Raw genomic sequence first — 16,412 nt, forward strand, 5'->3', positions numbered from 1 at the left:
TTCAGACATCAAACAATGCAAAAAAAGTTCATATTAATTTAGAAACAACAATATTAATCTTTTAACTCAGGTAGAGTTCAGAAATAAAGTGGAATAACCAGGAGATTTTCAATGGAGTTCAGTGCAGTGGGCTCTTCATTTTTTACAGAGCTGTATATATGTCTGTGTGTATATTTATATACTTTTAACAGTTTTTTTATCTTTCTGTAAACCTAAATTCCTTGCTGCTGTTGCATCTTAATTTCCCCCAACTGTGGGACAATAAAATTATTTATTCTTTTCCAAAAAAACAAAACAAACAAAATTACTATAAACTGACTATATGACTACTGATGTTTATGTTCAGCTACTCTTGAAGTCAACAGCTATTAGACAGGTGAGCATCCAGCTTTACTAGAAGCCTTTTCTCTTTAACTATTGATGAGGTTGTAAGTGGTCCACTTTCTCTCGTTTCTCTTCCTCCCTTTACTTCCTGCCTGTTATTTCAGCTGGAGACGCGGAGACGAACCTCGGACTGCATGCTACTCCCTCCTCCTCCGCCAATATGGTTTTATGTATTATTAAACACTGCATGCGGTCTCCTCCAGAAACCCGTGTTATTGCTGTGGAGGTCTGGGAGGTGTGCTGTTTAGTATTTTGCGGTGGAGGGCCAGCGGCTGCAATCCCACATTTATCATCTGTGAGGAGAACAGTCACCTCAGTCACTTCTCAAAAACCGCAGAAGTCCATTGTGATTCATACTTCTGCAGCCGGTGAATACCTACAGCCCTGAAATGTTGATGTAGCAGCTTTAAAGACCAAAATGTTTAAGATCAGCCCTTCACATGGACTGAATTAACCAATTGTGATCTTTAAATGTACACATTTATTGGATTTGCTAAATAAAACTAAACAGAAGAAGGAGAGAGCTTGAAGTGTCCGTTTTCATCAAGCAGACTTCAGATCTTGAACTGTCGGATCGAAGCGTTTTATCTGAGATCTGCCTGACAGCGGATCGTTTTTGTTATTACAGATGGACTCGTGCCTGGACTCACCAATATTACATTTCACGGGGCTAAACCGTGTGCCAAATCCAACCTCGTCACAGGGAAATTCACGTCTCCTGCAGGAAAGGGCTGGTTCGCGTTACAGAGGACAACATTCAAACCAAATCTAAACATTTAAAGGGACCCATAATGCAAAATTCACCTTTTGAAAGTTTTCATACTTCCATTTTGGGTCTCAACTGCTTCTAAAACAATAACCCACACATCTGTTTTTTTGACAGCAAGTTCATGTTTCTTGGTGTGTGGGAAATAAGTTGCTTGAAAATCATTCAGACCATTAAATCACATTCAAGAGGCGCTACACCGTTACCTAGCAACCCCAGCAGAACTCTGACCGTCACCTAGCAACCAAGGTGGAGTCACAGCTTATTTGGATTTAAAGTGACACAAGACCCTAAAAAATCTGGAAGAACAGACTGTACTTAAATCTGCTTGTCTAAGAATGATTTTGTGCAAAAGAAATGCAACTAAAATGTTTTGTATCGACCATAAGTCAAGTTAAGTTTGTTTGTGTACAGCATTTCAGCAACAAGGCAGTTCAATGTTTGTTATATCTTAGAATCACAAAAGTTAAGTCATAAAAACATAATAGTGTCATCAATTAAGAAAGCAATAAACTATATTTTATCAATCATCAAAATCATCAATACATATAAAATATTTTGGTCAATCTTCCAGTAATTGTGGGTAGAAAGCAACTTTAAACAGGTGGGTAATTTTGTCTCAATCTAAAGGAACTCAGTGTTTCAGTTGTTTTGCAGTTTTCTGGACGTTTATTCCAGATGCGTGATGCGTAGAAGCTGAATAGATCTATTCTTACCTGTTCAAGGAAGCATAACAGGTCACCTTTAGAAACTCTGTGAAAACCTGGAAGCCTGACGCAGAAATGAAAGCAGATCTTACCTTGCATTGTTGTGCTTGTCGGCTCTGGGAAGAGCGGAAGAAGCAGGAGATAGATGAGGTAGACGAGGGACAGGACATTGTACCTGAAGAGGCAAGCTGCAGAACGGAGCAAAACAAACGCAGAGAATTAGATCAGAACAAAGAAGAGTTGGCTGTGGTGATAAAACACCAGAACCTTCGAGTTGACAGCTCCAAACACTAAAGTTAATCATCTCATCACACAAAAAGAGGGAAGAAAAACAAAACTGGCACCAAATTCATAGCCTTACATTTGTTTATGAATTATATTTGAAGTTAGCATCCTTTCTTTTGCACATTAATATTCTGTAAAAGTGCTTCTTTGCACAAAATTTGATCCATGTCTATTTAATCATTTGCGGTAGTTTTTTGTCTTTATTGTTGCTGGCTTTATCTTAACTTTACAATGCTGTATTTCAGCCTTTTCTCCTCTTCTAGAACAAATAAATTATCTTAGATGTTTTTCTTAATCATCCCATTTGACAGAAAGTTTCCCTTTTGCAAATTTTTTCTTGCCACTATGAAAACGTTCAGAAAAATCTCTCCAGAATAGTAATCATTCTCATATTTAAATATTTCTGAGTTCATATTTACAGCCTCCCACGTACAGTTGCATAAAAACAAACAAAAACAAACCAGGCAAGTGAAAAAATAACACATTTTATAAGTTAAATGTGTTTCACAGCTCAGATGCAAATTCAGAAAGAATAGTTTCTACATGTGTCGAAAGGTTCAAAAACTGCACAATTTATAGTCGTTTTAGTTGTTATTTTTATCCAGGTAATATATTTTCTTGATATTCAAATTAATTGGGTTGCAAAGATTCAACTTAAAAACAAATTAAAGAAATCACTAAGGAGGCAAAACTTCTCAGGTGGGTTGAGGTTTGAAATTGTGTATAATTTGTGATTATTTGTGAAAATTCAAAGTGCAACATTACACAAAATCACGGTTTGGTATGTTTTCAGGACGCTTCTATAAAGAAAAATAGAAAATATGTCATTTATTTCACATCAACCAGCAGCAAACTTATTTTTTTATTTCTGAAATTAAATTTACTAAAACGTAATTAATTGTTTTTCAATAAATTAAAGTGTAAGCAGGCACAGATAGATTGTACAACCTGGAAACAGTCAATGTTAATGTTTAGATAGTTTTAAATAAGACTGCTTATATTTGTGAAGAAGAACTTTGTTGTTGTTTTGATGTTTCGACAGCCGAATGCCCCATTTGTACCTGAATGCAGCACGCTTTTGGAAGCACAAAATGCTTTCAAAACAGGAAGAATAAAAACATGTTGCTAAAACCAGGAAGATGTGGGGAGTTTAAAAACAGGAAAATCACAAGATTAAGTCAAAAAAGTATTTCTGTGTAGAAACCTACATCTCAAATGAGCGTTTGAGTTGGAAATACTGAGAGAATGTAGCCCAATAAAAGCAATAAATATATCACATAAACTCAACAAAACTGATTGGCAAGACTGAGGCAGCTGTTTGTTTTCAATAAAAAAAGAAATTGTGGCATCAATAAAAGATTCAAATTGACCTAATTGTTGTTTGATCCGCCGTAGCCTGAGCCTGTGGCCCCATCTGGACCGATTATTCTCCCAGAAGGAAAACAAAAACAAGCCAACCACAATCAGCAGCTCATCTAAAACCTTGTATTTATGTTTATGCAGGGGAAAAAACACTGCATTCATGAGTTTAAAAATCAACAAAAGAAGCACAGGATTATGTTTTACAGATGTGTAGCCATGAGTTATTTTATGAAACTGCTTCCACAAGGCAAATATTTAATGGCACGAGTGAATTTAAGAGCGTGTGGTCGAGTTTCAGGCAGGATGAGGAACATTTGAGTGGAAATGTAACTGGATTCATGGATAAATGAAACCTGATCTGTGCACACAGAGCGAGTCATGATTTTAACACCTACATTAAATTAACAGGTTGAACCTAAAACTCTGTAGGTAAAAATACATATATATGTCAAGATTAAGGTTTAATATTTACTAAATTGATTAAAATACATATTTGTAACTTGGATATAAATTGTTGTGCATATAAATGTATCAAACATTTGTGACCAAAGAGTCATAAAAGGAGAAAATGTCAAAACATGATTGAAAAAGGAGAAATGTGCAAATAAAAAGGGTTGAAAGCCTGAAAAGCTAATAAAAATGTTTAAATGTAACATAAATTTTCAGTTCTACTAGCTGATATTTCACAGTTTTACACTCATTTTCTGCACCGGATCAATGTGGTGGTTGGTTGTAAAATGTCAAAGCAGTGAAGACAAAACACCCACAAACACACACATGAATACAGGAATTAAAAACCACCAATTAAGACTTATCAAGGCTTTTTGTACCTGGAAAAGCAAAAGATTTTAACCAATTACCCTGTTCCATTAAAAAATATGAATACTTTGTCTTTTATAGACACATTTTTCAAAAAGTGGAGGTCTTTTTTTGTTTTTTGTTCTTTAAACTCAAACAGTGGTACACAGTGCTGCAAATATAAAATTATTCTTAAGGTAAATCAAAAAAGATGATATTTAAATTAGCAAGTAAAAATTGTTGGCATTCAGTTGGATTTTGGATGCACTTTGGTTCATCCTGTAACATCAGAGAATAATACAGTTTGTAGCAGAAAAACAAAACAAATGTATCTAACATCTAAACATTCTGGATTGTAAAATAATGGGCTAAAAAAGGAAAATTAATTATATTTATTTAAGTAATGACGTCATCTTTGTTTGATCAGTCTGTAGAGGGAAAACATAAAATCACTCTGCACTTTGTATTTCTAAAATAATCACTTTTCAATTATGCAAATTGGCCTAGTTAAAGAAAGTGCTTGCAGATTTTAATGTGGACCTGGAAGTTTGGCAGAAACACAGAGCCACTGAGATGGAAAGGATTATAAGAATCAATATGAAGGGTGGCAGAACAAGTCAGCTGAGTCTACAACTTGGACAAAACGGGAAGCATCCTGGTGGAATAAGAAAGACGTCAAAGTGCTAGGATAAAAAAAACTCAGAGCAATGTTTGGAAAAAATGTTTTAAACAAGACAAAACAAAGATGAATGGGTAGAAACAGGAGCCAAAATGTAAGAAACAAACTAAAACAAATGTGAGTTAGGTTAAAAAAAACAAAAAACAAATGTTACACCTACACAGAAAAAAATCAGGGTTGAAGAGAAGCAGCCATATGTTTGGGACGACTGGATGAAAAAGGAAATGTGGTTTAAATATTTATTGGCCAAGGAGATGATCTAAGAAAGTTTGTTTTGGTTCTGCCCCAAACACAAGATGTCTGCAGAAGGAAAATAAATCCCTGACGATTAAAGCTACACGTCAGGTAAGCTAGGTGGAGTCTGTGCCCACTGCAGCCAGTTTAAGTCAATTATTTTTTATTTATGTAGCTCAAGGGTCACAACAAATGTCATCCTTAAGAAACAAACAAACTATGATGTGATTTGTTGCAAACTCGTTTGCATAATTCCACTTTGTGCAGGTGTTTAATTTTCAAAGCAAACAATTGCTTCATGGAGGCGTGGATTTTACCCAGTCGCTAAGGTTTTCTCTTCCTCCGCTGTTATTGCTAAAACTACAGGCAGTCTAACGATTCCACAACGATGCAGAAAATCAAAGACATCGTTCACAACGTCTTCTGTTTGCCGACTGAAATTCCACCTGATACAGTCCAAGTAAATGGGAGAAATCCCAGAGAGCGCACTGAAGTGAGATGAGAATTGAGCGAAATTGCGTAGGAAGGCAACGGCCAGGAATTCATTTTGCAATATCAGTTTTTTGAAGATCAATTTGTGGGGCAAAAGTACCTTTAATTTGTTCTTTTTTTTAATAGCTAAGTTAAAGTTACCCTCAAATTGAGAGTGTTCAGCTGGTAAGTCCAAATACGGTTGGTTTATTTGTTTTATTTTGGATAACTACGTGTAATTAAATATATTCATCTCCATTATAAGCATTTATACACAAAAACATGTTCACACTATCAGTTTATTAAGATACAAAACATCAGAAGTGCTGATAATTAGTTTTGGTCTCTGGAAAATAAACAGGATTTTATTTCAAGTCAGAATTCCAACTTTAGGGAATATTCTAGTTTTCAACTGGGAGCTAAAAAAAAAATCCAACTTCCCAGTATAAGGAGAATACGACTCTGGAATTAGCAGAGTGCCAAGTCTGACTGAGAAACAGCTTAGATATACTGAAGTGTACTTAAATTTTCCTCAACCTCAACCACACTGAAAATCCCTCAAGGCCCAAGATTTACACTGCAAAAACACAAAATCTTACCAAGTCATTTTGGTTTAGTTTCCAATAGAAAAAGCTTAGCACACTTGAAATAAGACAAAACTAACTTGCAAGTAGCTTTTCAGCAAGATATAGGAGTAAACTTATTTCAAGTGAACTAAGATATTTGCACTAGAAACTACACCAAAAGTACTTGGTAAGATTTTGTGTTTTTGCAGTGTAACATTTTCGATTCCAATTTTATACCTGAAAATTTTTATTGATTCCCATGAAATCCCATTTTTGAGTCAAACGCTTAGCGAGCCAATGCCAGAAGATTATTTCCCCTCCAAGCGATTCAATTAACAGCTACATAAACCAGTGTGACGATTAAATGGTTTACGGTGTCGCCACGCTGCGCTGACTTCTAAAACAAAAACAAATCATGCATGAAAGCAAATGTTGCATGTTGGCTTTGGATTAAATTAGGACCCCTGCACATTACACTGTACAAACAGAGGCATAAAGGATGTCTTTTTAGTCTCTGTGATGAAAGTTAAAACACTTTAGAGCAAACATGACTTCTAAAACGCATTAATTGATGTATTGATCCTCAATCCACCTCATTTCCTGAGTCCAGCGCCCATCTGTGCCGACTGCAGGTTTTTACCGGTTAAACAGCTCACATCTCCTCATTGAGTGCCAATTAACACTTACAGAATCTACCACACCACATACATATTTTTTTTTCTTCTCCCTGAATGACTCAAGCTGCACACTGGTACAAAATCATGGTTTCAATTACAGGTTAAACCTCAAAGCAAGCAGAAAATATGGCATAAACAGCGACAAGCCTTTGAACATTTTTTAGGTCAGGCGGCGAGGAAGGCAGCACACAGCGACACTGTGTAGCATGTGGACACTCGGTCTGACCTCCTGAAATTCGTCTTTGCCGTTATATCAACAAGCCCGGAGTTTACAACCAAGTCAGCCACACGAGTTATCGTCGAAGTCGAGCCGAACTACTGAAAAATTACACTTAACTGCTGAAAATGGTGCTTTTATTTATCTTTGCGCAGTCAATGGAGCCATTCATTGACATTTGACTTGGCTCCGGCTTTTCCCTTGGTGCCGAAGTAAGTGCACCTCCTGCTTTTCTCCACGCTCAGATACAAGCCGAAGGAAAACTAACAAAAGTTTGATAAATGGCAGGAGGAGGGGTGCAATGTTTTTGCAAGTCGCAAACATCTGCAGATTATCTCCGAGATCGGTTTCAGTTGCGCAAGACGGCATGATATGCCAAACAGAGAAACCACTTAATGATTATTGTTTATCAGATTCCTTTTGTTTCTTTTTTAGAGGCAGGAAGTCAAGATTTTCTAGCTGGAATGCCGGAGGAGGGAGTGAGACACTTTTTTCTTTTGTCCAACAGCCTTCTGTCCTCCACCCTGCACGTTTTTAATAAATGTGGTATTAAACACAACGTCATCGCTGCCCATCTGCTTGTAGTTACAAATGTAAAGATGTTTGCATCCAGTCTGTTTATTGTTTCTGATGGTAGGACTGTATTTAAAGGCCTCGCAGACACTTGACCGCAGCCTTCCTGACCATTTGGCCGTCCGCGCTATGACTCAACATCTGAGGATTTTTACACCGAGTATGAAAATAAACTATCGTTTCTTTCAGACATCAGATTACAGTAAAAAAAATTCCCATTCAATTCTGAATTTTGTCCTGTGGAGTTGAAGCCATTTTTACTGAAACGCAAAACCTAAACACATAAAGATCCAAAGTAAAGTTGCATTTAGAGTCAAGTGTTGTTAGGAGAAGAAGACAACATACATGGATAAAAAAGCACATAAGGTTGGAAGATAAGGTGATCCGGTGCCAGTACAAACTGGGTACGGGGGAGATAACGCAGGAATCTACAAGTAATAAAGAGCATTCCACACCAAACGCTTCATCCACACATAAAACCTGACAGTGACTTTCTTTAAAGTTAAGTTCAAAGAGTTTGGTCCAATCCAAAACCAGAATTTCTTTTTTAATGTAAGCATTAAAAGACTGAAGAAAAAGAAACAAAAGAAGAAAAACATCTAACATTTGGTGTCAAGAAAAGAAAAAGATGACAAGAGGAAGAAACAAACTAATGAGATAAGAAAGGGAGGTAGGACACAAGGAATGAAGAAAGGAAAGGAAGAAGGGCATACGGTGGAGAGGTGGATAAGTCGAGCACAAGACAGGAAGGGAAAGGAAACAAGGAAGTGTTTAAGGTACGGCTGGACAATAAATCAATATCAATATATATCAGAACAGAAAGATGATCAATATAAAGTAAGAATGCAGATGATAGAATATTACTCCATATATTCACAGAATTCTGATCCAGGACCACATTGCATTCTGGGGGAATTAACTGACTCATTCTTTGGTTGCCTAGCAACTCACTCATTCTTTGGTTGCCTAGCAACGACTTGTTGAGTAACTGCCAGCAGCAGCAGTTTAAGGTTTTGCCACTGTGCCTCATAACTGCTTAAAAAATTAAAAAAAAACAACGTCGTGGAGTGAAAACTGTTTGGCAGCATTTCATATAGTCAAAAAACTAATCAAAAATGATCAATGTTGACTGATTTGGACATACCAATAATAATAATAATAATAAAATAAATAAGTTTTAATAAAAATATCAGTACAAATATGGAAAATTAAAAAAATACTGGGAGAATAGTAATCTTATGGCAATAACCTAATTATTGTTATGAACTAATATGAAATGCTTACAGGTTTTCAGCCATATTCTCCAGCCCTAAATGAAGGTGACACACAAGGAGGTAAGGAAGGACAGAAAGAAAGAAAGTAGGTCAAACAGATGTGAATAAAGTCTGGAAATATATAAATATTTTCACGCTCTTAGTTTTGTTTTCTCACAATAATCCAGACCTGAAGTATACTGAAACCAAATTCAGGACTTTTCCAGACTTTCTCAGACATTTCCATACAGTTTATTATATCAAAATATATATCATTTGGAAAATCCTACCATTCACAAAGTTCAAAATGTACAGGAAGCAATCAAATGTCACATGATGACAACTTAATCTGTGCCTTGCTGGAAAAACAATAACAATTAAATTAATTCTGCTGTAATTAAAAATGTTTCAGAAGATTTAAATACAAAGTTCTTCTAAATCATCTTTTCTTCTATTTAATGAATCCCACTTTATCTCCATCACTGCTGTCTCTTTCTCCGCTTTGTTGAGTTTTCTGCTGAACGTTTGAAGACACGTCCCGCCTCAGATGAGACGTTTGGGGAAAGTGAACGCTCACAATTACGCTTTGCACTCCCGAACTCTGCCGGTAAACGCATAAACAGCGGCCTGTTTGATCAGGAAAACTGTAATTGTGAGACAGAGTGTGTGTTGGCTGAGGCGATTGTGTACACAACAGCGGCGCAGTTTCAATGGAGGTGCTGTCAGACGGCCGACACGAAACACCGACTCTGTAACGTCAGCAGACAGCTCAGTCACTAGCGGATGAAAAGCAGCAGTTTGTTACATACGCTGCACACATGAACGTATACAGAGACGGTAATGAAGGTGTCTGAAGCCATGTGACAGCTGCTGGAGTTTCCTTTTGTTTGTTTATGTAGCGCAGAAAGAAGAATAAATCATATTTACAACGAAAGTTCACTGTAAAAACACAAAGTATTTTTGGTCTAGGTTAGAGCTTGAATGATTAATCGCGATTAACCGATTTTTGAAATAATCGTTAGCTAATTTAGTAATAAATTAACTGCTACAGACTAAAAAAAAAAAAGCAGCATGTTCAGAGCAGTAAGTAACCAAAACGCTAAAGTAAAAATAATCTATAAAAACATGCCACTAAATTCCTCAAGTGACACAGATTTAGCTTCACCCTTTTCAAACATGGAAAAGAAATGCTATGTTATTGCATTTTAGGTAATAAAATGGTTATTTCTTTAGTGAACTTTTTTTTTATGTAGCTATTTCTAATCATTTATTTAGTAATTAAATGAAAATGCTGTAGAATGTGCCAATTTTTTAATCCGATTAATCGATTGTCAGAATATTTGATTGAAAAATTGCTTACTAAAATAATTGTTAGTTGCAGTCCCAGTCTGGTTTCTGTGTACACTTGAAATAAGACAAAACTAAAGTACAAGTAACTTTTCAGGAAGGTATAACAGCTAATTTTAAGCCAATAATTCCTTAATATTGATGAAAAAGTACCAGTTCCACTTGCAGATTATTTCACCCAGTATGTGGGAAAAATGTTTTGGTATAAGTGAAATAATCTGCCAGTGGAACTAGCACATTTTCTAATCATTACTAAGCAATTATTGGCTTATACAAAGTTACTTGCGAGTTAGTTTTATTTCAAGAGTACCACAATACTTGCACTACAAACTTCATCAAAATTAATTGGTACGGTTTTGTGTTTGAAAAAGCTTTCATTTCAATCCTAATCAGCTTTGTCAGATTAGGACGAAGCTCTTCCTTTTTGAGCTCTTTCATGACATTTCCATCATCCTGTCAGTGGCCGGCTCACAGCTGCAGAGCATGACAAGAGCTCATTGGCACTTTGAAGGAAAAAAAACCATGAAATATTAAAGGTATGTTTACGATAAAAGGGAAAGGCAATTCTTCTCTCCCTCACAACCGCATTATTAATTCATACTGTTAAAACGACTTTCCACGAATTAATGGAGACAACGCATGGACCCACAATTGCTTTTGGAAATAAAGGGCACGTCAGCCTGTCAAACGATGCATTACGGCTCCACTGAGTGGGTCTTATCTATAGAAAGCATGCTGTTAGCTTTAAAAGTGCCCCGGCGGCGGTGCACAGACACCGCGCTGGAACCTCAGTGGCAGCTCGGCGCTAATCATTCCTCACTTGTGGCGTACCGCAGGATTACAGCAGTAAGTAAACTGCATTTAAGTTTACTCAGAAGCTACCGTACCGACTGCTTGGCACCCGCAGAAAATGTGTAATATTTTTTTTACTGCAGTAGCAGAATCACGTATTTAACGTTTGAACCTTTAAATTCAAGCCTATTTGTAAAGTGAGCAACGACTAATATAGTCAAGCCTCTCATAATAACCAATTAGTTGCTTAATAAATGAAAGTGAGATTGCTAATTTCCATTCTGAAGGTCATCATATTCCATTTAATTTATGGTTTCAATAGTAATTGCTTATTATTTCCACTGTATTTATTGATTTTGGTTGTTTTATTTTCAGTATTTAAAATGTATTGCAGTTTCAGTGTTAAGTGTTCTTTACAAAATTAGAGTTTATTGGCGATTGAAAGAGTGAACTTGTGCTATTTTGACATTATCAATATATTGCTTGAAAATGGTATCAAAACAACATTATTGTTTATCACAAAGATTTCTGGGGTAATTTATAGTCCAGCAAATGTTGTTTTCATGACAAGTCCAGTTCTAACTAGTATGGTCACATTTATTTACATCGAAGTTGATATCAAACACGTTGCACTGAAATGCTGCACAGCAACAATGATAAAGTGAATGTATAAGAAGACCTTAAATCAGTTAAACAAACATTAAAATGTAGAAAATTTCATAATTTCACGATTTTTCGAAAACCTTTCCACTTCAAGAAATTGACACTATTCAATTTCTTGAATTTTCTGTCATTCAAGAGAATTCTTACTGAAAATCAAGAGAATTATGGACAATCCTGAGCATCCTTTTTATGAAACTGCTTTACAGCAACACTGTTATCAGCTAGAGGCTTCTATAGAGCCGCTGTAACACAGACTGCTACTGGAGATCCTTCCTGCCAGCAGCCATCTGAATACCAGTTACAGCAACATTTAGTTTCCCTTTGAGGTTAATGGGGTATTTTTGAACTGAACTGAAATCTGTCCAAGTCTGGTTTTGGTTCACAACTTGGCACATTATGACAAGAAAATGTGTAATTTGACGTTTTATCAATGCAGGTTGTGGTTAAGTTAGGGGTAAAATTAGGGTTAAGCATCAGGGTTGGGGTTGGTTTGCAGTTTTTCTCAGTCACTTTGGTGCATTTCTCAAAACAACTTGTTCAATCTCCAGATCACACAGCTGAGAATGGAGCCAAAAGCTAATAATGTTCATGAATGTTCACAAAACATTATGCCAAATCAAAAGATAAGCACAACATCAACCTTCCTTCGTGTCCGTCTCAGCCCCATCCGAACACTTCATGGTCATCTTCTGAGCAGGGCAACGATATAAGGGTTTTAATCAGTCAATATCCATAATTATTGATTAGTTTTTTGCCAAACTGGTGACGTGACCTTTCCTGTTTGATTCAGTTTTCACTCCACGCCGTTTCTTTTTTTAAGTGAATATAAGGTGCAGTGGAGAAACGTTAAACTGCTGCTGTGTCAGTTACTCTACATGGTGTTGCTAGATAACCAAAGAGTGAGTGAGTTGCTAGGTAACCAAAGAGTGAGTGAGTTGCTAGGTAACCAAAGAGTGAGTGAGTTAGTTGATGCAACCCAACCTTGCTTAGCTAGCCATGAAAGGCTGAGCATCTAAAGCTTTTCCTCTGCCTACGTCTCCCAGAATGCTTTGCGTTTCTGTGATATTATTGAATATTCTATCAGACGTATTAACTATGATATTGATCACTATTGCCATATATGTTGTTACTGATTCATTGCCCAACTGTTCCTCTGAATGTCTGTTTAAGCTGGGCCAGTTCTTGTTTTTGTTTAGCTTTTTAGTGTCCAAATTCATTACCACCTTTGCAAAACAGAGACATTTTTGTACAGACGTCTTTTCACCTTTCACTTATTAACCACATGCTCACTTTTAGACAAAAGATTAAGGTGTCTTTCCTACATTTTATTGCAAGCACAAACCTGGCAACCTTCCTGGAGTTGTACACATCTTCAGAAACATTCTTTTTATCTCTGTATAAACTTTAAATCCTTGTTTGAACAATTATAAGCTCAGGAAAATAACAAAGCAACCAGAGTGAATCATCGTCCACGTCTGCATAGCAAAGGAGTGAATCAGGCCGAAAGCTTCAATAGTAGCAACAGTAACAAACTTATTATATAATAAAGCAGACTCCTGTACAGTAAACCAGGGGAATGTGAAACAGCAGTGAAAACACTGTCAGTGTCTTGTAAATTTTAATAACAGAATCGCTGTCAGCTGCTTAATTACTAACAACAGCAATGAGAAGCTAACCAACAAAACCACTTTGACAAATTACAGAGATCACTTTGGCTTTTAGAACAGCAGATTAAGTCAGCAGCTTCTGACAACTGTCATTAATTTTGTGCAAAACCTTTTGCAACAAAACACTATAGTGTGATTTTAGCCTTAAATGAGGCGGTTCTAGCCGAGCTCTGCAGGATCGTGCAACCATCAACACTCAGATACCAGTTTTCTTTCTTTTTCTTCCTTCCAGGTGAAGGTTGAAGTGAGCGTCTGCATGCGAGGGCCGCTGGTTTTTGTGGCAGCGCAGTCCGTTTTGGCAGGGGGCGATCGTGAGAGATGACCCTCCAGCATCCTGAGGTCAAACTCAAAAAACGCTCTTAAAAACTGAACTAACTGCACTCATGTGTCCAGAGTGACCCGCGGTGATGCCTCACAGAGCAAGAATAGATGCAACTGAGATGCTAAATTAATGTGCAAATTGGTGATATTTCATGTACTCAGTGGACAGCAACTAAAAAGCCCGTTTTGTAAGGAAAACCCACTGGACTCTGTTTACCGTCACTGACTGGCAAATGAGCGAAGGTAGGTGACAATTAATCACGATTAATCAATTAAGATAACTGTCAACTAACTTAGTAATCAATTAATCATTAACGTAATTAGGCCTGTCTTGATAACAAATTTTCCCAGATGATAAATTGTCTCAGAACTTATTGCGATAAACGATAATGTTGTTTTGAGACAATTTTCAGGTAATATTATAATAATAATGGAAGAATAATGCAAGAACACTTTGTCAAAAACTTTACATTTTGCACCAGGCTGAGACCAGTTTTCGTAGAAATAGAGAGAAAAATAATAAATCAAGCAAATGAAAATCATTGAGTCAGTAAATCATGCGATTAATTGGTTTATTGCTTATTGTGACAGGCCTGATTTAAGTATTCAGTCCAGTAATTAAGGCGGAACTGAAAAAAAATACACATATTTTACATATTTTGTAAATATGTTTTGACCAAAACTCCTCGAATGCTATGTTATTGCATTTTAGGCAATAAAATTCAATAATTTTCATCTTTCAATGTGTTTCTAACATTGTATATTTATAAACTAACAACAGTATTTGAAGTCTATTCTCTGAGTGATGTGATTTAACTTCCTGGTTTTTGTCAGAACGCCAGCAGCAGCGTTCTGGATCTTTTAGACCGACCTGTGAAGACGCTGCTGCTGTAATTGATGCAACTGAAGATAAACTCATGGATGAGTTTCTTAGATCTTTCTGAGACATTAGTCCTCTATTCCTGGAAATGTTCTTCAGGTGATAGAAGGCCGACTTTGTAACTGTCTTTATGTGACTCTGAAGGTTCAGGTCTGATCCCTAGTTTCAAGTTGTAATAACAGAAGCTGCTTATTCTTGATCGTTCCTCTTTAGGTTCAAAAATGATAACCTTGGTTTTGTTTCTGTTCAGCTGGAGAAAGTTATGGCACATCCACACATTAGCGTCTGTTCAGTGCTTGGATGGGTTCAGACACCTGGTGACATCGTAATTAAAGTAAACAAATTACTTTAAAATATTTGGATGTTCAAAATAAACAGATTCGGTCCAGGAGTCTTGTTTTAACGTTAGCTTTATGTATTTTTGATGATTTTCTTGAAACTTTCATTGGTAAAACCCACAGAGGCTCCCAAAACACTGAAGGAGTCTGAACTGAGAGAAAAAACTGTAAAATACGTGGCCACGTTGGTTTAACAGCAGTTTATTTAGTCTTTAAAGGTTTCATAACCAGCGCTGCCAGAGCCATTTTACTGGGACCAAGTGCCCCAGGATATATTTTCAGTGGCCCTGTAAAATTTCTGATCAAATTTCAACAAATTGTTGCGACTTAAACAATAAAGTGTCTAAAAATCTACTATAAAAAATTCCAGACAAGTTTAACTGCTCCGAAAATAAATAGACTACAGATTAGACGTTGCTGTGAAGGCAGCTTTGTTTTAAAATGCAACATTTAGGAAAAGCTGCAAACTGGGACGTCATCAGCCCAATAAACTTTCTATTTCAAGTATAAATGAGAATTTGGTTTCAGAGGAAGATCCAGTTGCATTGAGGAAGACTTGAAGCCAGTGATTTAACACACAAATTCCTTAGAAAAGCCAAAAGGATTTCTCTTTTACTCCCAAACTTTTTTCTGTTTTACACAGTGGTGCCTCCAAGAGGAGGCCATGGGGGGGCCATGGTCCCATCTGGAAAAATGTTGGCCACCACAGGGAACCATGTTCAGGTCACAGAAAAACAAAAAATAAATAAACTAATAAAATTAACATTAAAACCTTATTTATAAATGTCTTTAAATAAATTTTTATTTAAATTCTATAAATTTATGTATTAATTTATTTGGTTCTACATCTTGATTGAAGACATAGATGCATGTTTTCAATATTACATTTTTTTTTCTTGCCGTCTGTCTCTGAAATTGTTAGCAGCTCAGTCTGGACACCCATATGAAGATTTCACTGCTTTTCCACTTCCATGTCCAGTCGGCCATATTTATGCATTAGAATAACTTTCATAACAAAGCAAGGCTGCTATGAAAGCACAATATGAGTAGCGGCAGCATCTTGAGTAGATTCATATTTTTAATGACATCGGACTGTTTACTCAGTTACATTCACTTTAGGAGTATTTTTATTACGCTGTACTTTTTACTTTTACTTGAATAACTTTATTATGAAGTATGTCTACTCTTACTTGAGTAAAATTTCTGGAATTTCTACCTACTGAATGAAAAACAAACATGTTTTAACCAAAAATTTACCAGCCTCAGACACACACCTGCAGCTTTTGTTAAAGTTTCATAAGTTTTTAATGAAAGAAACTAATTTGGAAAAATGTATTTTGTTTATTTTGATATTTTAACAATGACGTTTATATGAATTACTTTCAGTTTGATCTTTAATATACCAAAATTTCCATTAAAATGTATATTTTGG

The 16,412-nt window shown here is 36.2% G+C and overlaps 1 protein-coding gene across 9 annotated transcripts in view; it reads right to left on the reverse strand.

Moving 5' to 3' along the window:
* Positions 1–16,412, reverse strand: part of piezo2b (piezo-type mechanosensitive ion channel component 2b) — a 125,940-nt gene that overhangs the window by 108,247 nt on the left and 1,281 nt on the right. For all 9 annotated transcript variants that reach the window (XM_008434600.3, XM_081597931.1, XM_008434601.3 and 6 more), the window contains exon 2: positions 1,950–2,045. In XM_008434600.3, the coding sequence (XP_008432822.2) occupies positions 1,950–2,045 (96 nt within the window). The remainder of the gene's footprint in view (positions 1–1,949; positions 2,046–16,412) is intronic.

The sequence above is a fragment of the Poecilia reticulata genome, chromosome 17 (genome assembly GCF_904066995.2).
Source record: "Poecilia reticulata chromosome 17, P_reticulata-male-v2, whole genome shotgun sequence".
NCBI classification, from domain to species: Eukaryota; Metazoa; Chordata; class Actinopteri; order Cyprinodontiformes; family Poeciliidae; genus Poecilia; species Poecilia reticulata.